This window comes from Nyctibius grandis, chromosome 7 (genome assembly GCF_013368605.1).
Source record: "Nyctibius grandis isolate bNycGra1 chromosome 7, bNycGra1.pri, whole genome shotgun sequence".
Classification (NCBI taxonomy): Eukaryota; Metazoa; Chordata; class Aves; order Nyctibiiformes; family Nyctibiidae; genus Nyctibius; species Nyctibius grandis.
The window spans coordinates 3239214-3254192 of NC_090664.1; the positions used below are offsets into that span (position 1 = coordinate 3239214).

General features: G+C 48.5%; 1 protein-coding gene across 1 annotated transcript in view; it reads right to left on the reverse strand.

The window, feature by feature from the left end:
• Positions 1-9125: 9125 nt before the first annotated feature.
• EEPD1 (endonuclease/exonuclease/phosphatase family domain containing 1) overlaps positions 9126-14979 on the reverse strand; it is a 70039-nt gene continuing 64185 nt past the window's right edge. The window contains exons 6-7 of the mRNA XM_068405176.1: positions 9734-9928; positions 9126-9625 (exon numbers count right to left, since the gene is read on the reverse strand). Of these exons, the coding sequence (XP_068261277.1) occupies positions 9426-9625; positions 9734-9928 (395 nt within the window). The 3' untranslated portion in view covers positions 9126-9425. The remainder of the gene's footprint in view (positions 9626-9733; positions 9929-14979) is intronic.

Genomic DNA, 14979 nt, shown 5'->3' on the forward strand with positions numbered 1-14979 from the left:
GGCACACTGCTGGCTCCTGTTTAGCCGGCTGTCAATCATTTAACGTGTTTTAAATAAATTCAGGAACACGGGGACATGATTCAGCACCGCAGGCAACACCCACTTCTCTGGGTCGCCCGAGCCTACAGAAGGTCAAGTCACTTTTTGAGCAGTACCTCCATGCTAAAGCAAGCTTGAGCTTGCAGAGCTCTTTGAAGAACCAAGATGCGAATGGGGGGAAAAGAAGACTCCTGTGTTCCTGTGTTCCAACAGAAGTGCTGCAATAAGCAACAGCCTCGGACAGGGCTTCAGCTGGTTCTTCCCCTTCTGCCTTGCCCCACTGGTAACAAGCTCGGCATTGGATAAGGCGAGTAGGTGGAGCCAAGGTTTCCTCCACACCATATTTTATGAACCCGAGCCTTGGTATCCCTCCTTCCTGCTTATCCTGTTCTTTAATGAAACAGATGGAATAACCCTTCCACCTTATTTTACATGTTACCAGCCATTACAGCAAAGTCTTGAGAACGCGTTTTCTGATCCATAGGAAGATCCGTGAGGAAAAGCTCTCAGCTGGCTAAGAGGTCTGAAGGGTTTTGGATAATCCCATAAAAGCAGCTGCCTTTCAGATAGCGTTGCAGGTGCGTTTGCAGCGGCTGGCTGGCTGACTGCTTCAAAAAAGAAACTGCGCTCACTCAACAAGCATAAATTTACTAAATTTGGTTATTTTCAAGGCAGGGAGCAAGAGCTGCTTGCAGCAGCCTTAATTTTGTATTGTCAGTGTTGCTCACGACCTGAAAGCCTTTCAGCCTCTGTATGCTGAAATAAAAGCCCTTTTTCTCTCTTCCCCCCCTTCAGACTGTCTAGTTTGATCACTGGTGACTTCGCCTGCCCAGCTTTGTTTCAGAGCTGCGCCAAGTAGACACGGTGTCGCAGCAGCCTGGCGGGAACCGTTTGCAGTCACACACCCACGCGCTCCAAGTTTTGTCTCCTTCACCAGAAGCAGCAAGCAAGCCACGCATGGCTGAGGTCGAGTCAAAGACTGCAGTCAAAAGCTGTCTTTGGAATAAATGGGGCAGAGATCGTTTGAGCTACGCCACGGAAGAATCTGGCTCACTTTGCTGATGCAGGAGTGTGTGAAAGAGCCAGTCCTTTACGAGAGGGACAATTTTGAACTGATATTTTTTCTTACAGGAGAGACTTCCCTGACTCCCTCCAGTGATTTCTGCTTAAGCAAAGTGCTTTTCCCCCTCTCTCAGTGGTAATGTCTTTAATATAATTGTATGTACATAACGTGTCCTTGAAACCAGGAGGCTGTGCTAGTTACCCCACTTTGCCACAAAATACCATGCCTACAGCCCTTCATCCAATGGCCAGCTGACTGTTCTACTGCCCTGTAGCCCTCAACACTACTGCAGGCCTTTTTGCTTTACTCAAAGACCTGCCCCACATTTTCTCCAAAGCAGCAGGTACCGTTAAACTTCCGTTCTTCATTATTCTAGAAATAGAATCACACACAGAATCACGCAGAATCAATCAGGTTGGAAGAGCCCTCTGGGATCATCGAGTCCAACCATTGCCCTGGCACCACCCTGTCAACTAGATCATGGCACTAAGTGCCATGTCCAGTCTTTTCTTAAACACCTCCAGAGATGGTGACTCCACCACCTCCCTGGGCAGCCCATTCCAATGGCTAATGACCCTTGCTGAGAAGAAATTCTTCCTAATGTCCAACCTGAACCTCTCCTGGCAAAGCTTGAGGCTGTGTCCTCTTGTCCTATCGCTAGTTGCCTGGGAGAAGAGGCCGACTCCCACTCCGCTACAACCTCCCTTCAGGTAGTTGTAGACTGCAATAAGGTCACCTCTGAGCCTCCTCTTCTCCAGGCTAAACACCTCCAGCTCCCTCAGCCGTTCCTCATAGGTCATAGAGGAAAAACAGATTTGCCTTGTGCAACACTGGAGTCTGGAACTTGTCAGTATCGAAGTAGCACTGTAGCAACAGATGAAGCTGTCAGCTTCTGTTTTCAGCATCAGATTTGTCCTTCTTCCTTTATAAAAGTGTTTCCAATGTTCAAGTGTAGCTTTTGTAACTTTTCCTGAATTTTTTTTGTTTTCCCCACTGTGAAGAGGCTGGTTACTAAGTCATGATACTGAAGTTCTGTAATAAAGCGTATGGGCAGCAGTGCACGTGAGCTCACGTCACTACAGTTTCATGATGTCAATGACGTGATGACAACCTTTCCTAGCAGTCTGGTTCAGTTGCTTTGCTGTGTATCCACATCTCGGTGCTTCTGTGTTATTCCCAGTTTGATCAACATTACAAAAGCCTCCCCATTTCACCAGACCAATTTTAAAAGGCATTTTTTACAACTTTGACAAATAAAGATAAATGAAAGAACGACAGAGAAGAGAGTGCTGGTGTTACACAGCGTTGCATGAGCGCGTTACTCTCTCGGTGGCGTTGGCTCTGTGGCTACCTGGAGATGTGTCTCTTCTGTGCATGGAAGAGACAGCTTTCTGATAGAGTTCTGAAAGACATCACTTGGGGCTGGGGTCATGAAGGGAGGTCGTTCATCGGGTACGGCTCCCTCTGCTCTTGTCAGAAGGCCCGGCTGTTCATGAGGAAATTACACACCCTCCCCTTCTCTAGGATATGGTCTGAGGCATCGTTGGAGCCTCTCGGCTGCGATACATTTCTCAGCGCCATCCATGTGGGAAATGGCAACCCCAAACGTTCTTCTTTAACACTTTATCCCACCCCCTCTCCCCTCTTCATTCAGGGCTCATTGTCCCCTCTCACGTTATATAACCTGCTTGTTTATCTCCAGGGAGTCCTGTCATCTTGTGGTTCATGTACAAGTAAGGGTAACATTTAAGGGTGAAGAGGTTTTTTAATAGAAATATTTTAGAAGTCGTTAGCTGATGTGCCTTGCAAGATAGCGAAATATTATTGCATTACATTCCCCCTCCCTCGCTAGCTAGTTCAGAAAACTCAGCCTGAAATCTCCCCCCTCCGCAGGCTCCCAAATTGGCACTCTCCTCCCTCACCCAGTGCACCCCAGATACCCTTCTGCAGTGTCAGCAGCGTGAAACACACCGCTGGAGATTTGCTGGGCAGGGGTATTTCAGCACTGAGCACACTTCACATCTGTTACAGGCGATCTGCAGGACTCCTGCAATGCTGAAATTCTTTTTCCAGCACTCGAGTGCCAGGCTTGTGAAGCTGGATGCCCTGCGAGCACATTGAGGAGCAACTCAAGCATCAGGGGTCCCAGTGATGCTCCTGCCTTCACAGCAAGGAGGGAAAGCTGGAAATCATTTATGATGGAAATGGGACCATGCACAGAGTCAGGGTGGAAGTTGAGAGAGACGCTGTCCAAACCAACAAGAAAAGCAAGAAGAAACAGCCAGAACAATTTTTTTTTAAAGGAAGTGTTCATTTAAAAGTGTCTTAATAATTTTCATAGCATATTAGCACCAAATTAAGGAGTTGAGTTCTTTTCAATATGCAGTTTAAAATGAGATTGTGTATCTTTAACATACAGAGGGGAGAATCTATTTTGGCTTCACTAAACAATTTTATCTCATGTAATTATGGAATTTTCACAACTGAAAGTCTACATTAGATTAAATCCGGAAAATCTGGATATTGAATTTTAAACCCGTTCATTTATATTGATTCAATAATAAAAAGATGCCATCAGCGTTACCTTTCAAGGCACAGCCATGCCCTTCCCATTCAAGTTGTCTAAATTAATTTCTTATGGTCCTGCTGAACTGTGTTGTATCTTCCCCAATCCCTTAGTGTCTCTGAGACACTTCAAGCTCCTTTTCCTCAAGTGTCTATGGCCACGCAGGGCAAAGCACAGCGTTATTTCAGCTCTTCAGACAACGAAGAAACCAAGGCTGAAGTTACAGCCACACTGGCCACCGTACGAAGCAGGAAAGAACACGGATGGAGACCTCACAGCCAGGGCTCATGTGAGTGAGCAGGACCGGGTTGGACAGACATGGTTTTGAAGAGAAAAAAGTTCCTAAGAAAACTCAGTGGTGGGAGAAACACAGCCGGTGACACAGGAGTGGCTCCAGGCCATGGTGCTCGTGCCGCAGGGTCAGAGCAGGGTGGACACCTCCCTGCACGGACCCTCTCCACTGGCCTGTGCGATGCTGAGGGGCTTTGGAGGGGAAACAGAGGGCACACACCAACAGCCCCTCTGCACGGCTGTTCGTGTACAGCAGAGCTGCGCTCACGTTCAGGCCCCGTCCCAGCAGCACCCTGAAAACTGCCCTTGGAAGGTCTCATATATATACACATTAGGGCCCAGTTTCCATCTCGTGCCACATTCCAGACAAGAGACCACTCAAGGTGTCTCCTCCAGCTCACTTGCTTATTTCTCCTGCTTGGATTTTTGCCTTGGTCTCTAGCACTCATCCTCCAGGCTGTGTTTATTTAATCCCAGCCCTTCACCTTCCTTTTTATCTCAAGAAAATGCTCACTACCACATCATCAACCTCTGAGCCTAGAAAGTAAGTCAATTCACTCCCACCCACCAAAAAAATCCACATGTGATCTGAGTCAACCTCTTCTCCTCCCCCTCCGACCCTGCAGTATTTTAAAGCTGAGGTCCCCTGTAGTTTTGATCTTCCTTTGCAGCTTTCAGAAAAGAAGGTTTTCCATGTTTGGGCAAGATTTGTCACCAGACACGCAGGACCATGTGGAGAGGCCTCCAGCTGTGATTCACTTCTCCATCTGCTCTCCCATCTCCATCCTTCCTCCTTTCCCAGCCCCTCTCTGCCCCACACTCCTCCAGCATCCTTGCTCAGACATTTCTCCACCCTTCTCCTTAGGACCCTCCATGTTGCAGCTATGTCCTAGACGTGCATCACTCTGGGGACCCCCCGTGCCATTCCTGCCCGTCCATTGGCATGCTCCCACTATCCCCCCACTCCCCCGCGCGTTTGCAGTCCCTCACACATCCCCTCCGCTCCCCCTGACTCTTTGGGGCTCCTTCATGGGTCCTTGACTGTCCCATGAGCAAAAGAAATCTTTTTCCTTCTGTTTTGAAGTGAAAAACGTGGTTAGATGTAGCTCTGGTCACACCTTCCCGACCTGGAGCCCTGCCTGTTAGATCGCTGCGTGTCTACTGCAGATGGGAAGGAGCAACAGCGGGTCCCCAGCCTGGTGGGACAGGCTTATTGCTAAGCATAAAGCAAAGCATGGTGCTACAAGCAGACAGGGTGAGAAGTCACTTTAAAGCAGCTGGGGATACATCATGTGCAAAGGGGAAGAGCAGCAGGACCACAAAATTCTTAAGAAAATGAGCAACAGTCCTAGAGTTAAAAGAGTCAGGTTCAGGCTCCCCCAAACGAGACTACACAAGAGTAGTGAGATGCCCAGCCAGGCACATACCGTGGGTGATCTTCGTGGGAGTGGGCTGCTGACCTCAAGCAGTAAGAGAAGAGGGATGTAAAGTAACCTCCCCTCTTGTCTACTAGTGTGCTAAGGGATGAAGGAGGTCTGAAGGGATGGTCTGGAGAAGGAAGAGCTCCGAGAGCTCACTGCTGGTGCCCTTTGTGTTATCTCTCCACACAAAGTTTGAGCAATATTGCAATTCAGGTCTGTGCACATTCCATTTTATTTTATTTTTAAACAAGGCCTGTGCTTTCACACAGCCGACAGAGACACCTTTGGATGTCCCTCAGGCTGGGAATATCTCATCGTGCAGGGTTAGGCGGTGGCCAGAAGGATGGGTCATCAAAGGGTCACCCAGCCACATATTTCCTAAGCGTACACGTAACCCGTGGGTACTCTGGAGCAAGTCCTTTTATCTGCTGCCCTGGGAGCTTCCCATTCTCCTTCAAGACACCAGTTTTAAAACGAAAAATCAACTCATTCTCAAAAGAAGGCATTCAGATGTCTAGGAAAACCTTGAAATCCCCTGGGCTGACCTTTTCTAGGAATGCTGAGCACCGATTCCCACGAGGGCTCAAGAGTGTCCAGACCAAGGCTGGTTACCTTGTGTGATCAGGCTTCCACCCCTGCTGCACCAAGAGTCATTCAACCCACTGCTGCAGTGACCTGGTTCTTGGAAGTTCATTTCCAGGACAGTTATTTAGTTGTGTTTGCTCCTCAGGGTTTTTAGCAGCTCTCCAAATCATTCCTCCTGTATCACAACTCCTTTTTTTTTTTAGACCATCTGCACAACTGCCTGGTGCAACAACACTGCAAAGCCAAGCGACCAAATGGACATATGCCAAATAAATCCTCCTAAAAAAGCCCACAGGACAAAGCAAAGGCTTTGCCCTGAAGCAGCCAGGTCAGAGCAAATAGGAAAGAAGACTAATTTGGCTGTGAATATTTTAAAAGCCAGAAAGCTGGGCTAGCCCAGCTTCTACTATAAGCATCTTGAAATAAAATTGCTATTCAGGTTTGCTCCCACAGCCAGAGGAAGCCGGCCACCACTTCAGCTTCTGAACCACCATAACATGACAAATATTCTTGGGAACTCCAAAACCCATCAGGCTCACAACCACCTCATCATCCTCCAAGGATGGCACACAAAAAGCAAGCTTTTTAAAACCAGTGAAACCATCAAGACAGTCAGGCACTGCCGATTCCCAACATGAAGTAACCAGGCACATACCTCGGACTGATACTCCATGCAAGGCAGACCTCCACCTGTAGGTATCAAACTCCTCTGTCCTCCTCTCTCTGACCCTGTAGGACCTATCTTACTCCAAGGCATCTTTCTATTCACCAAATAATCACCTTCCCAGAGCTCCCCGCTTCCTCCCAGCAGGCTGAGCTGAGCAACCTCCAGGCTACAGACCAGCCCTATTAACCTTCCCTACAGCTCACACATGGGTTACGAGAAGCTCAGCTCGTTTTAATCAGCAGATTAAATGGGCTGTGGCCCTTTCAAGTTTTATTTCTAGAGCTATAAGTTATTTCAGCCTCTAAACATATTTATAGCAGGGAAACACTACCAAACACTAGTTGGTGCAAGACAGTGAGTGTGTTCTTGGGAATTTTACTGCCACTCACCTCATGTGATATTCATTTAAGGCAACTCTATTGCACCCTCACCTGTATTTTGCAGCGGTCCAGTGAGAGCTGCTTGGGGGATCTGGTGCTGCTCAAATTGGGGCAGGTGGGGGGGAACGGGGCAGCAAAATCGTGCCTGGTGGAAAAGGACAAAGCAGCAGCAAGGATCTGGAATGAAAGCTGGAGCCAAGTGCTCCCACTGGCTGCTTTAATGAGCAGGGACGAATGCCTGCACTTCCCATTTTCAAGAGGATGCGGAGCAAGTAAAGATACATTTTTGGTCACAGAATCTCAGAATCAACCAGGTTGGAAGAGACCTCTGGGATCATCGAATCCAACCGTTGCCCTGACACCACCATGTCAACTAGACCATGGCACTAAGTGCCATGGCCAGTCTTTTCTTAAACACCTCCAGAGATGGTGACTCCACCACCTCCCTGGGCAGCCCCTTCCAATGTCTAATGACCCTTGCTGAGAAGAAATTCTTCCTAATGTCCAACCTGAACCTCCCCTGGCGAAGCTTGAGGCTGTGTCCTCTTGTCCTATCGCTAGTTGCCCGGGAGAAGAGGCCGACTCCCACTTCACTACAACCTCCCTTCAGGTAGTTGTAGACTGCAATAAGGTCACCATAAGGTCTGATGCTCTGACCTCTTAAGTCATTCCCTTAACCTCTTGGAACATCAGTGAAACCTCCCCCAGTCCAAGAGTCACACCCAGACTATTCCACCTTCCTCCAGGTTTAGTTTTGCGTATAGTCAGAAAAGCTGCTTGAAATATTCAACTGTGTGTGTTTGCATGTGAATTTACTCAGTTGGTGCTACCTGAAATGAGATGATATTTCAGAAAGTTAAAGTAATGAAAATGCTGCAAGAACAGGATACTGTTTTGCTCTAAACCCCTCAATTACAACACCTCCTTTGGTGTGGCACTGCTGTCAGGAGTAGTTTTCCCTTTATAGCCCAACGAGCCATGCCAGAGAGCTTTCCTTTCCACTCAGCAGAAAAACCTGTGGTCATCTGCAGCCCGGAGCAGAAGGCGCTGGGCTAGTGGGCAGCTCAGCGCCTTTCACGCTCAACCTATTGCTTTTGCAGATGCTGAATTGCTTTTTCCAGTCCATATGTGTTTCCCTTCTAGGTCACTGTTTATTAATTGCTACTTGACAGATTTTATGTAGGTGGCAAATTTAATGCTCCATCCCCAGCGCTGTCATGGCAGCTTGCTGACTGAAGTCCTCCCCACCCAGGACACACACAGAAACAAACCTCCTTGGAAGCAGACCCCATCCCTGCCATACACACGATGACCTTACACTGTATTCAGGCTCCTTGTCGCAGCGCCTGGACCGGGCTTACGCAGGAAGGAAGCTCAGGAAGGTGATGTGTAACTGCCTGGTCTTCCAGAGGGAGAAACTGAAAACCCCTAAAAAAAATCCATGGGCAGAGGTCAGTGCAACACGTGCATCAGCCTTTGCAATGGTCACGTGAATGCTGACTCCTCTATAGACATCCCACCGATGTAGGACCTATTTCTGCCTGATGCAGAGCCCTGCTCAGAACAACAACTCCTAGACAAAGACTCAGGGCTCTGTCTCCTCTTTGATGCCAGCTGCAAGGCCAGAGAACAAGGGCCGTTCCTACGAGATCCCCAACAGGGAGCAAAGCAAAGGGCACTGGAGAAGTGGGCCAGGTTCTGCAGAGGGACAACTCGGTGGTTTCCCAGCTCCTGAAGAAAACTACACTGAGTGCTGCACGCCAAACAAAGAGCCAAAGCCAAGCTCCAGGAAGCCCTTCTGGGGCAAAATGCACCCTGCCAGGAGCATAAGGAGAGAGGAAGTGAAGGACGAGAGGTGCCCACATCCACGTGGGGCTGCGGAGGAACGGGGCCTCTCCAGACTGAGCTGGAGGGACCACTCAGGCCTCATTTCAGATCATATAGAGACCAGCTTCGGCAAGCGCCAAACGGCATTTGCGACTTGCCAAGAACTTCCACAGTGTCTCTCTTTTTGGGGACTCTCAAATTACAAGGAGGCAAAGGAAAATAACCATCACTCCCCCCTCACCCTCACAGCAAAGCCCTGCTCAGCTGCGTTTTAGCAAAGATCCCGTACAGTATTAAAAGTACACTTTATTTTCTGTACAATTCTCATCCAAATCTCCAGGTGCGGAAATGTCCTCCCTGTCCCCAGAAAACGCTGCGGATTGCTCCGCTGCCGTGAGACAGCCCACAACTGTCCAGGAGGGGGACAAATCCAGGGCCACCAAAATCAAGTGCTGATGCTTTCTAGGTGTGAGGAGGAGAGTGGGAAGAGGAGAGGGGGAGGCAGTCCTGCTCCGCCGCTGAGCCATGAGCAAACAGAGCCTTCGACTGCGCCCTGGGGAGCAGAAGAGGCACCCTCAAGTTCACGTCATCGTTCGTGCTTGGTGTGGGAGTCGTTGCGTTCAACCGTCACCCCGTTCCCATTCCGTGTCACCTCCTTCCTGTTCCAGTCCTTTTCCAGGTAAAATTCAGCGAGCACGGGGCAGTGGTCCGAAGCCACCCCACCCCAGGACCAGTTATCGGGGATCCACGGGTTTGTAAGACCTTCTCGCACGACAGCCCAGTGGCCTGTGTGAAAAAGAATCACGGAGAAAAAGATAATTAATATTGCCCAAATTGGACACACGCCACTAACCTAACTAAAGGTTACACGACCTCACTAAAAAACAACTCCACCTGTGAAAACCTTCTTCAGGCTCCGACTGATCCAGATGTTATCCAGTGACTTGGACCCTTGTGGGTTCTTTGTGCTGATGTTGGTGAAGGTGCTGGAAGGGACCAGATGATGGAACTTCTCCTTCCTCAGGATGTCGTGGTCGCTGCTGTCCGGGGCCTGGTTAAAATCTCCGAGGATGATCACGTCTTTTTCTCCTGGAAAAGAGGGAAAACAGAAATGAATGGGAGGAATGGACATCCATCGCTTAAATACAAGAGGGAGAGAGGAGAAATGGGAGGAGGAAAAATACAATTACTAAGTAGCAAAGCTGACTTTACTCTGAACTCCTGAAAGAAATGCTGCTGAAAGCCTTTTTCACTGGCTATTTACTCATGGCCATTCTCTTCATGACAATAAAAAACAGCCAGTACACATTTCATGCTTGTTTTTAAGTATCATCTCATTTATGTTGGTGTCCTTCGCTTGCTATTCACTGACAGTGACAAACTCAAAACCAAGCAGTTTTGGTCTTAAGAGATTTTTAGAAATCTGTGACTTTGTAAGCTTATTTTTTTTCTTTTTCTGCAAGAACCATGTATTGGCTTTAACTTGGCCTGACATTGTCTTTTTATAGATTTGCTGTAAGAGTCAAGGACGCTTTTGTGAGGATCCCAGGAAGACACAGCCCTATGCTGGTATATACCAGAGTCTCAAAAGTGCAGTGCTCATTCCAGCCCTCTGCATTTAAGAAATCCCAAGAACAAGCCCGAGGAGCAGAAGACGAGTTCACAAACCACAAAGACACTCCCTGACTACAGCATCTTTCCTTTGCCTGGCCAAGGGAAGGGATGCTGCTGAATTTGGGCTGAATTTTCGAAGAAAACAAAGGGAATGACTTGAAATGCTCACCAAAAAAATCCTGTCTTCGTGTGAATAGAAAATTACCTCAGTTACATTTTATTTCCAACCCTAATGAAGTGAGAAAAGAAACTCTGGACCCTAATTTCATCCCCACAAAGTGTGCTCTCCTAGCTCCACAGCTGCAGATGGAGACATCCCAGCTGGACACTGGGGTAAGAGGACAATGCAGGTGCCCCAGTGCCCATCTCAAACCACTGCCAGAAATGTCTGGTAAGACAAACTCAAGAATGCCGACAGCTGTGTTACAGCTTGGTATTGGAGGAGGAAGATGCTACAAGGAGGCACAAATGCATCAAAAATGATCCCAAAGCTGACTTCAGAGAAGAGAACTAGGAGAGGCTGTAAATTTTTTCCTTCCTGGGATTGAAGTGTGGGAGGAGGTGGGATGGATTGCTCTGCCGTACCTAGTGCTCGTGGACAAACCTCCTCGGTTTGTGGTGCTGCTGTAGAAGGAGCTAGCCAGGAGAGGGAGCGCAAGTTCAACAACAAAATCAGTTCCACTCCTGTCTTGCACTGCATGAAAGATGAATTGGGAAAGGGCAGGAGAGCGGCGAGGCTGACAGCGTATGACTTAGAGAAACAAGGACTTCAAAACATGCTGCTTGCTAAGATTTTAGCTTCGCCAGGGGAGGTGCAGGTTGGACATTAGGAAGAATTTCTTTTCAGCAAGGGTCATTAGCCATTGGAAGGGGCTGCCCAGGGAGGTGGTGGAGTCACCATCTCTGGAGGTGTTTAAGAAAAGCCTGGACATGGCACTTAGTGCCATGGTCTAGTTGACAGGGTGGTGTCAGGGCAATGGTTGGACTCGATGATCCCAGAGGGCTCTTCCAACCTGGTTGGTTCTGTGATTCTGTGATTCTATGCAGAGGGGCGATGAAAAGACAGTGAAACTATTTGTGGTTTCTCAACCCTTTGCAAGTCACAAATCATATTGAAAATGACACAAGGTTTAAATATTATTCTATAAAGCGTTCACGACAGTGGCCTTCCCACCTTTAAAATAAACAAAAAAACCCAGTCTGAACCTGAGCTATTTTATGCTCCATCAGAACCCAAAAGAAAAATCAGTGCTTGTGTAATGGGACGACAGTGCCTGCTGGGAGTGGGCGGGTTGGCACGCGTCTCGTCGCAAAAACCCAGGATCTCTCGCTTGGCAGGACCAGGAAGCCTGAAACGCGACCGTGCCACCTCAGTCCTTAAAGACCAATGCTTGTTTAATGGCCCAGGCAGCAAAATATATTCTATTCTATTCTTAAAATGCTCGCACTTCTTTTAGCAAATCCCCAAACCTATTTCCCTTACATGAAAAAATCTGGGGAAAAAAAACATACAAGTGAAAATTTTAACTGACTGCTCCATTCTGGACAGTTTAGAGATAGCAGAGGCTAAAAGACCCACCAGCACCTGGACTCGTGCTCGGGAAGGCCTTCTTACCAGAAATCAGCCTGTGCTACGCCCAGGGAGGGAATCACTGTATTCTTCACTCGTTTAAACTTTTGCATGCAGAATAACTAAGCATAAAATCATAACACAGCATAAAGCTGACAGATGGAATAGGCTGGAGCATGTCAAAGAAGCTGAAACCCAATTTGCCATTGGGGAGAAAAAGGATTGCTTCTGGTTGCCTCTCACAGGAGCTTCAAAACACCAGGGAAAGGCTGGGCAGCCCTGTGCTAAGCAGGCAAAGCAACACCGATTTTCTAGATAACCACCAACTTCATTTCCCCTCGTCCTGGCTCGGTCTCAGCCCTGCTCCTGCCTCTGCCAGCTCCTGCAACACCAACGCCACACGCAGCAGCACAGCGGTTTGTGTCGTGTCTGCCTCCCGAGACCCCAACAGACACCCCCAACGCAGCAGCTGCAGCTCGCAGGGGTCTCACGGATCAGCCCCGACGGCTCTTGGCCAAACTCGGCAAAAGGTCCAGAAGAATTGACGCCCTCGCCCGTAACGAGGGATGATAACTGATCAAAAACTGCAGCCACCATGTCCACAGTTACAATCAGATGGGGGGAAAAAAAAGAAAATGGAGATAATGCTACTGGTGCCGTGATGTGATCTTCCTCTTTTGGATGAGACGAGAGTTTGAGACTGGCAGGGCTCGCTCCTCCTCCTCAGGACTGGGCAGCGGAGGCTGCCTGAGCCAGAGGCTCCTCAGCTGATGCGATCTGGTCCTTCTCCTCCTCCTCCCGCAGGATGCATCAGCAAGCGCTCCCTCACCAACCCAGCTTTGGCTGCAAAGGTCCCTCACACAGACTACGCTGTCCCCCAAGGACCCAGAGCCTCTGTCTGGTGGGACACGGTGGCAGCCAGCCTCCAGCAGACAGCCCCATCTCCCATGACCTGTCAGGGGTGCTCCCACGCTATCGCATTGAGACCCACTGGGCTCAAAGCAACCCTGCCCTTGTCAGTGGAGAACTCTTCAGGTGAGGAAAAAGTCCGGTGTGTTGAGGTGTTGGAGCGAGTGCAGAGGAGGGCGACCAAGCTGGTGAAGGGTCTGGAGGGTCTGACCTAGGAGGAACGGCTGAGGGAGCTGGGGTTGTTTAGCCTGGAGAAGAGGAGGCTCAGAGGTGACCTTAGTGCAGTCTACAACTTAGTGCCATGGTCTAGTTGACATGGTGGTGTCAGGGCAACGGTTGGACTCGATGATCCCAGAGGTCTCTTCCAACCTGGTTGATTCTGTGATTCTGTTTGCAAATGCATCTGCAGATTCACTGAAGCCCCAGCAACTTTTAGCAGTGTCTGCAGGTGGCTCTCGGCCAGCAAAGCAAAACGCTGCCTTGATTCAGCCCTGTGCCGCAGCGGCTGAGCACCGGTGTGCCAACACCATCGGCTTGAGGGACTTCCAGTGCCTGCAGAAAGTCTGCAGTGTTGGAATCTGCTTTCCTGCAGAAACCAGGAACCCCTCCTTTGCTTTGTGGCAGTCCAAAGAGACACCTGCAGGACACTCTCCCTGACTTCCCCATGCCCCGAATGAGTCCCCTCATGAATTAAACAGGCGCTTAAACCCCCAAATGCTTCCTGGAGTGAGTTAGAAGCAGATGATGATAAGGATGTGATGGTGCATCAGCTGCTAAGAGGCTCCCTACCACCTCTTGAAGGTCTTCTAAGCCTAGTGCCTGATGCACAGGTAACCTGTGGAATAGGGCCAAGCCAGATGGGAGAAGATGACTAAGCCAGCACCCTGGTCCCTGAGTCTGAGCACTACCAGCACATCCAGAATAGCGTCTGTGCGCCACCCATGGTCACCACACTGGAGATGAACAGGTGGAGTGCTTGACAGAAGGCAGAAGGGCTGCTGCAGAGAGTTAGCTATGAGCAGCCACTGCATCTCTCTGGTACTGCCGACAGGGAAAGAAAGAGGGGGAAAAAGGAACCAGGACCCACTGGTTTGATGGGAGAAATATGGGGACACTGCTGCTCTGCATTACAGGAAACTGTGGATAGTAACCAAATTTCCTCAGATGCTCACGTGCCTCTATGGAAGAACAAAAGATAACAAAGTAGGCGTCTGTAAGCAAAATGGGAGCAGAAACTCCCATTTACTGCAGCACCCACAGACGAATCAGTCTTTATTACCCATATTTTATGGATTGATTTGGAAGAAATGGAAGGATGGCGGTGATTTTAAGCATGACATTGATTTTGGCAGGGTAATTCAGCACTTCAAAGGAACACACGTGCACTACCATTTGTTTAGGAAACAAGACCTGCATCCCACAACTCTGCAGGAATCTGAATCTCTTCTTTTGTGAAAGACTAAGCCAAGAACAAGCACGCTCCAGTAACGTGCCTACCATATGAAAATAAAAACATGAAATAAAGAGAAGCCCTAACGCCAACAGTCTAAATTTAGATGCAGTGGAAATCCAACTCCGTTGATTTCGGAAGAGCTACACATTTATCTGTGTCTCAGTTCAGCCTTCGGGGATTAAACAAACGATCCTTTTGTTTACTGCCATCCTTTCCAATTTCAAGGTACATGGATAAATACTTAAATCAGTAGCGCTTAAAAATAGCTCTGACTGACTTCTTGCAGCTCAAAAGGAAAAACAATAGAACACGCATAAAAACTGTGAGTACCTCTTGTGTTACACAACAGGGATATTAATGCTTCCAAGTGACCAACCTTGCTAAACTGGGCCATCACGCATGTAACCTTGTAACCCTTTTGCATCTTTGTTAAGCAGTAAACGAAGGGCTAGATTTTTCTATGCCTATAACAAGATCACCAACATTTAGAACCTGAAACGTGCTGTTCTGCTTCATAGGAAATTGAATTTAATTTGCAAGCCTCAAAGTAAGAAGCAAATTCCCAGAAATGAGGTAAAGAAATTCCGATGGCTA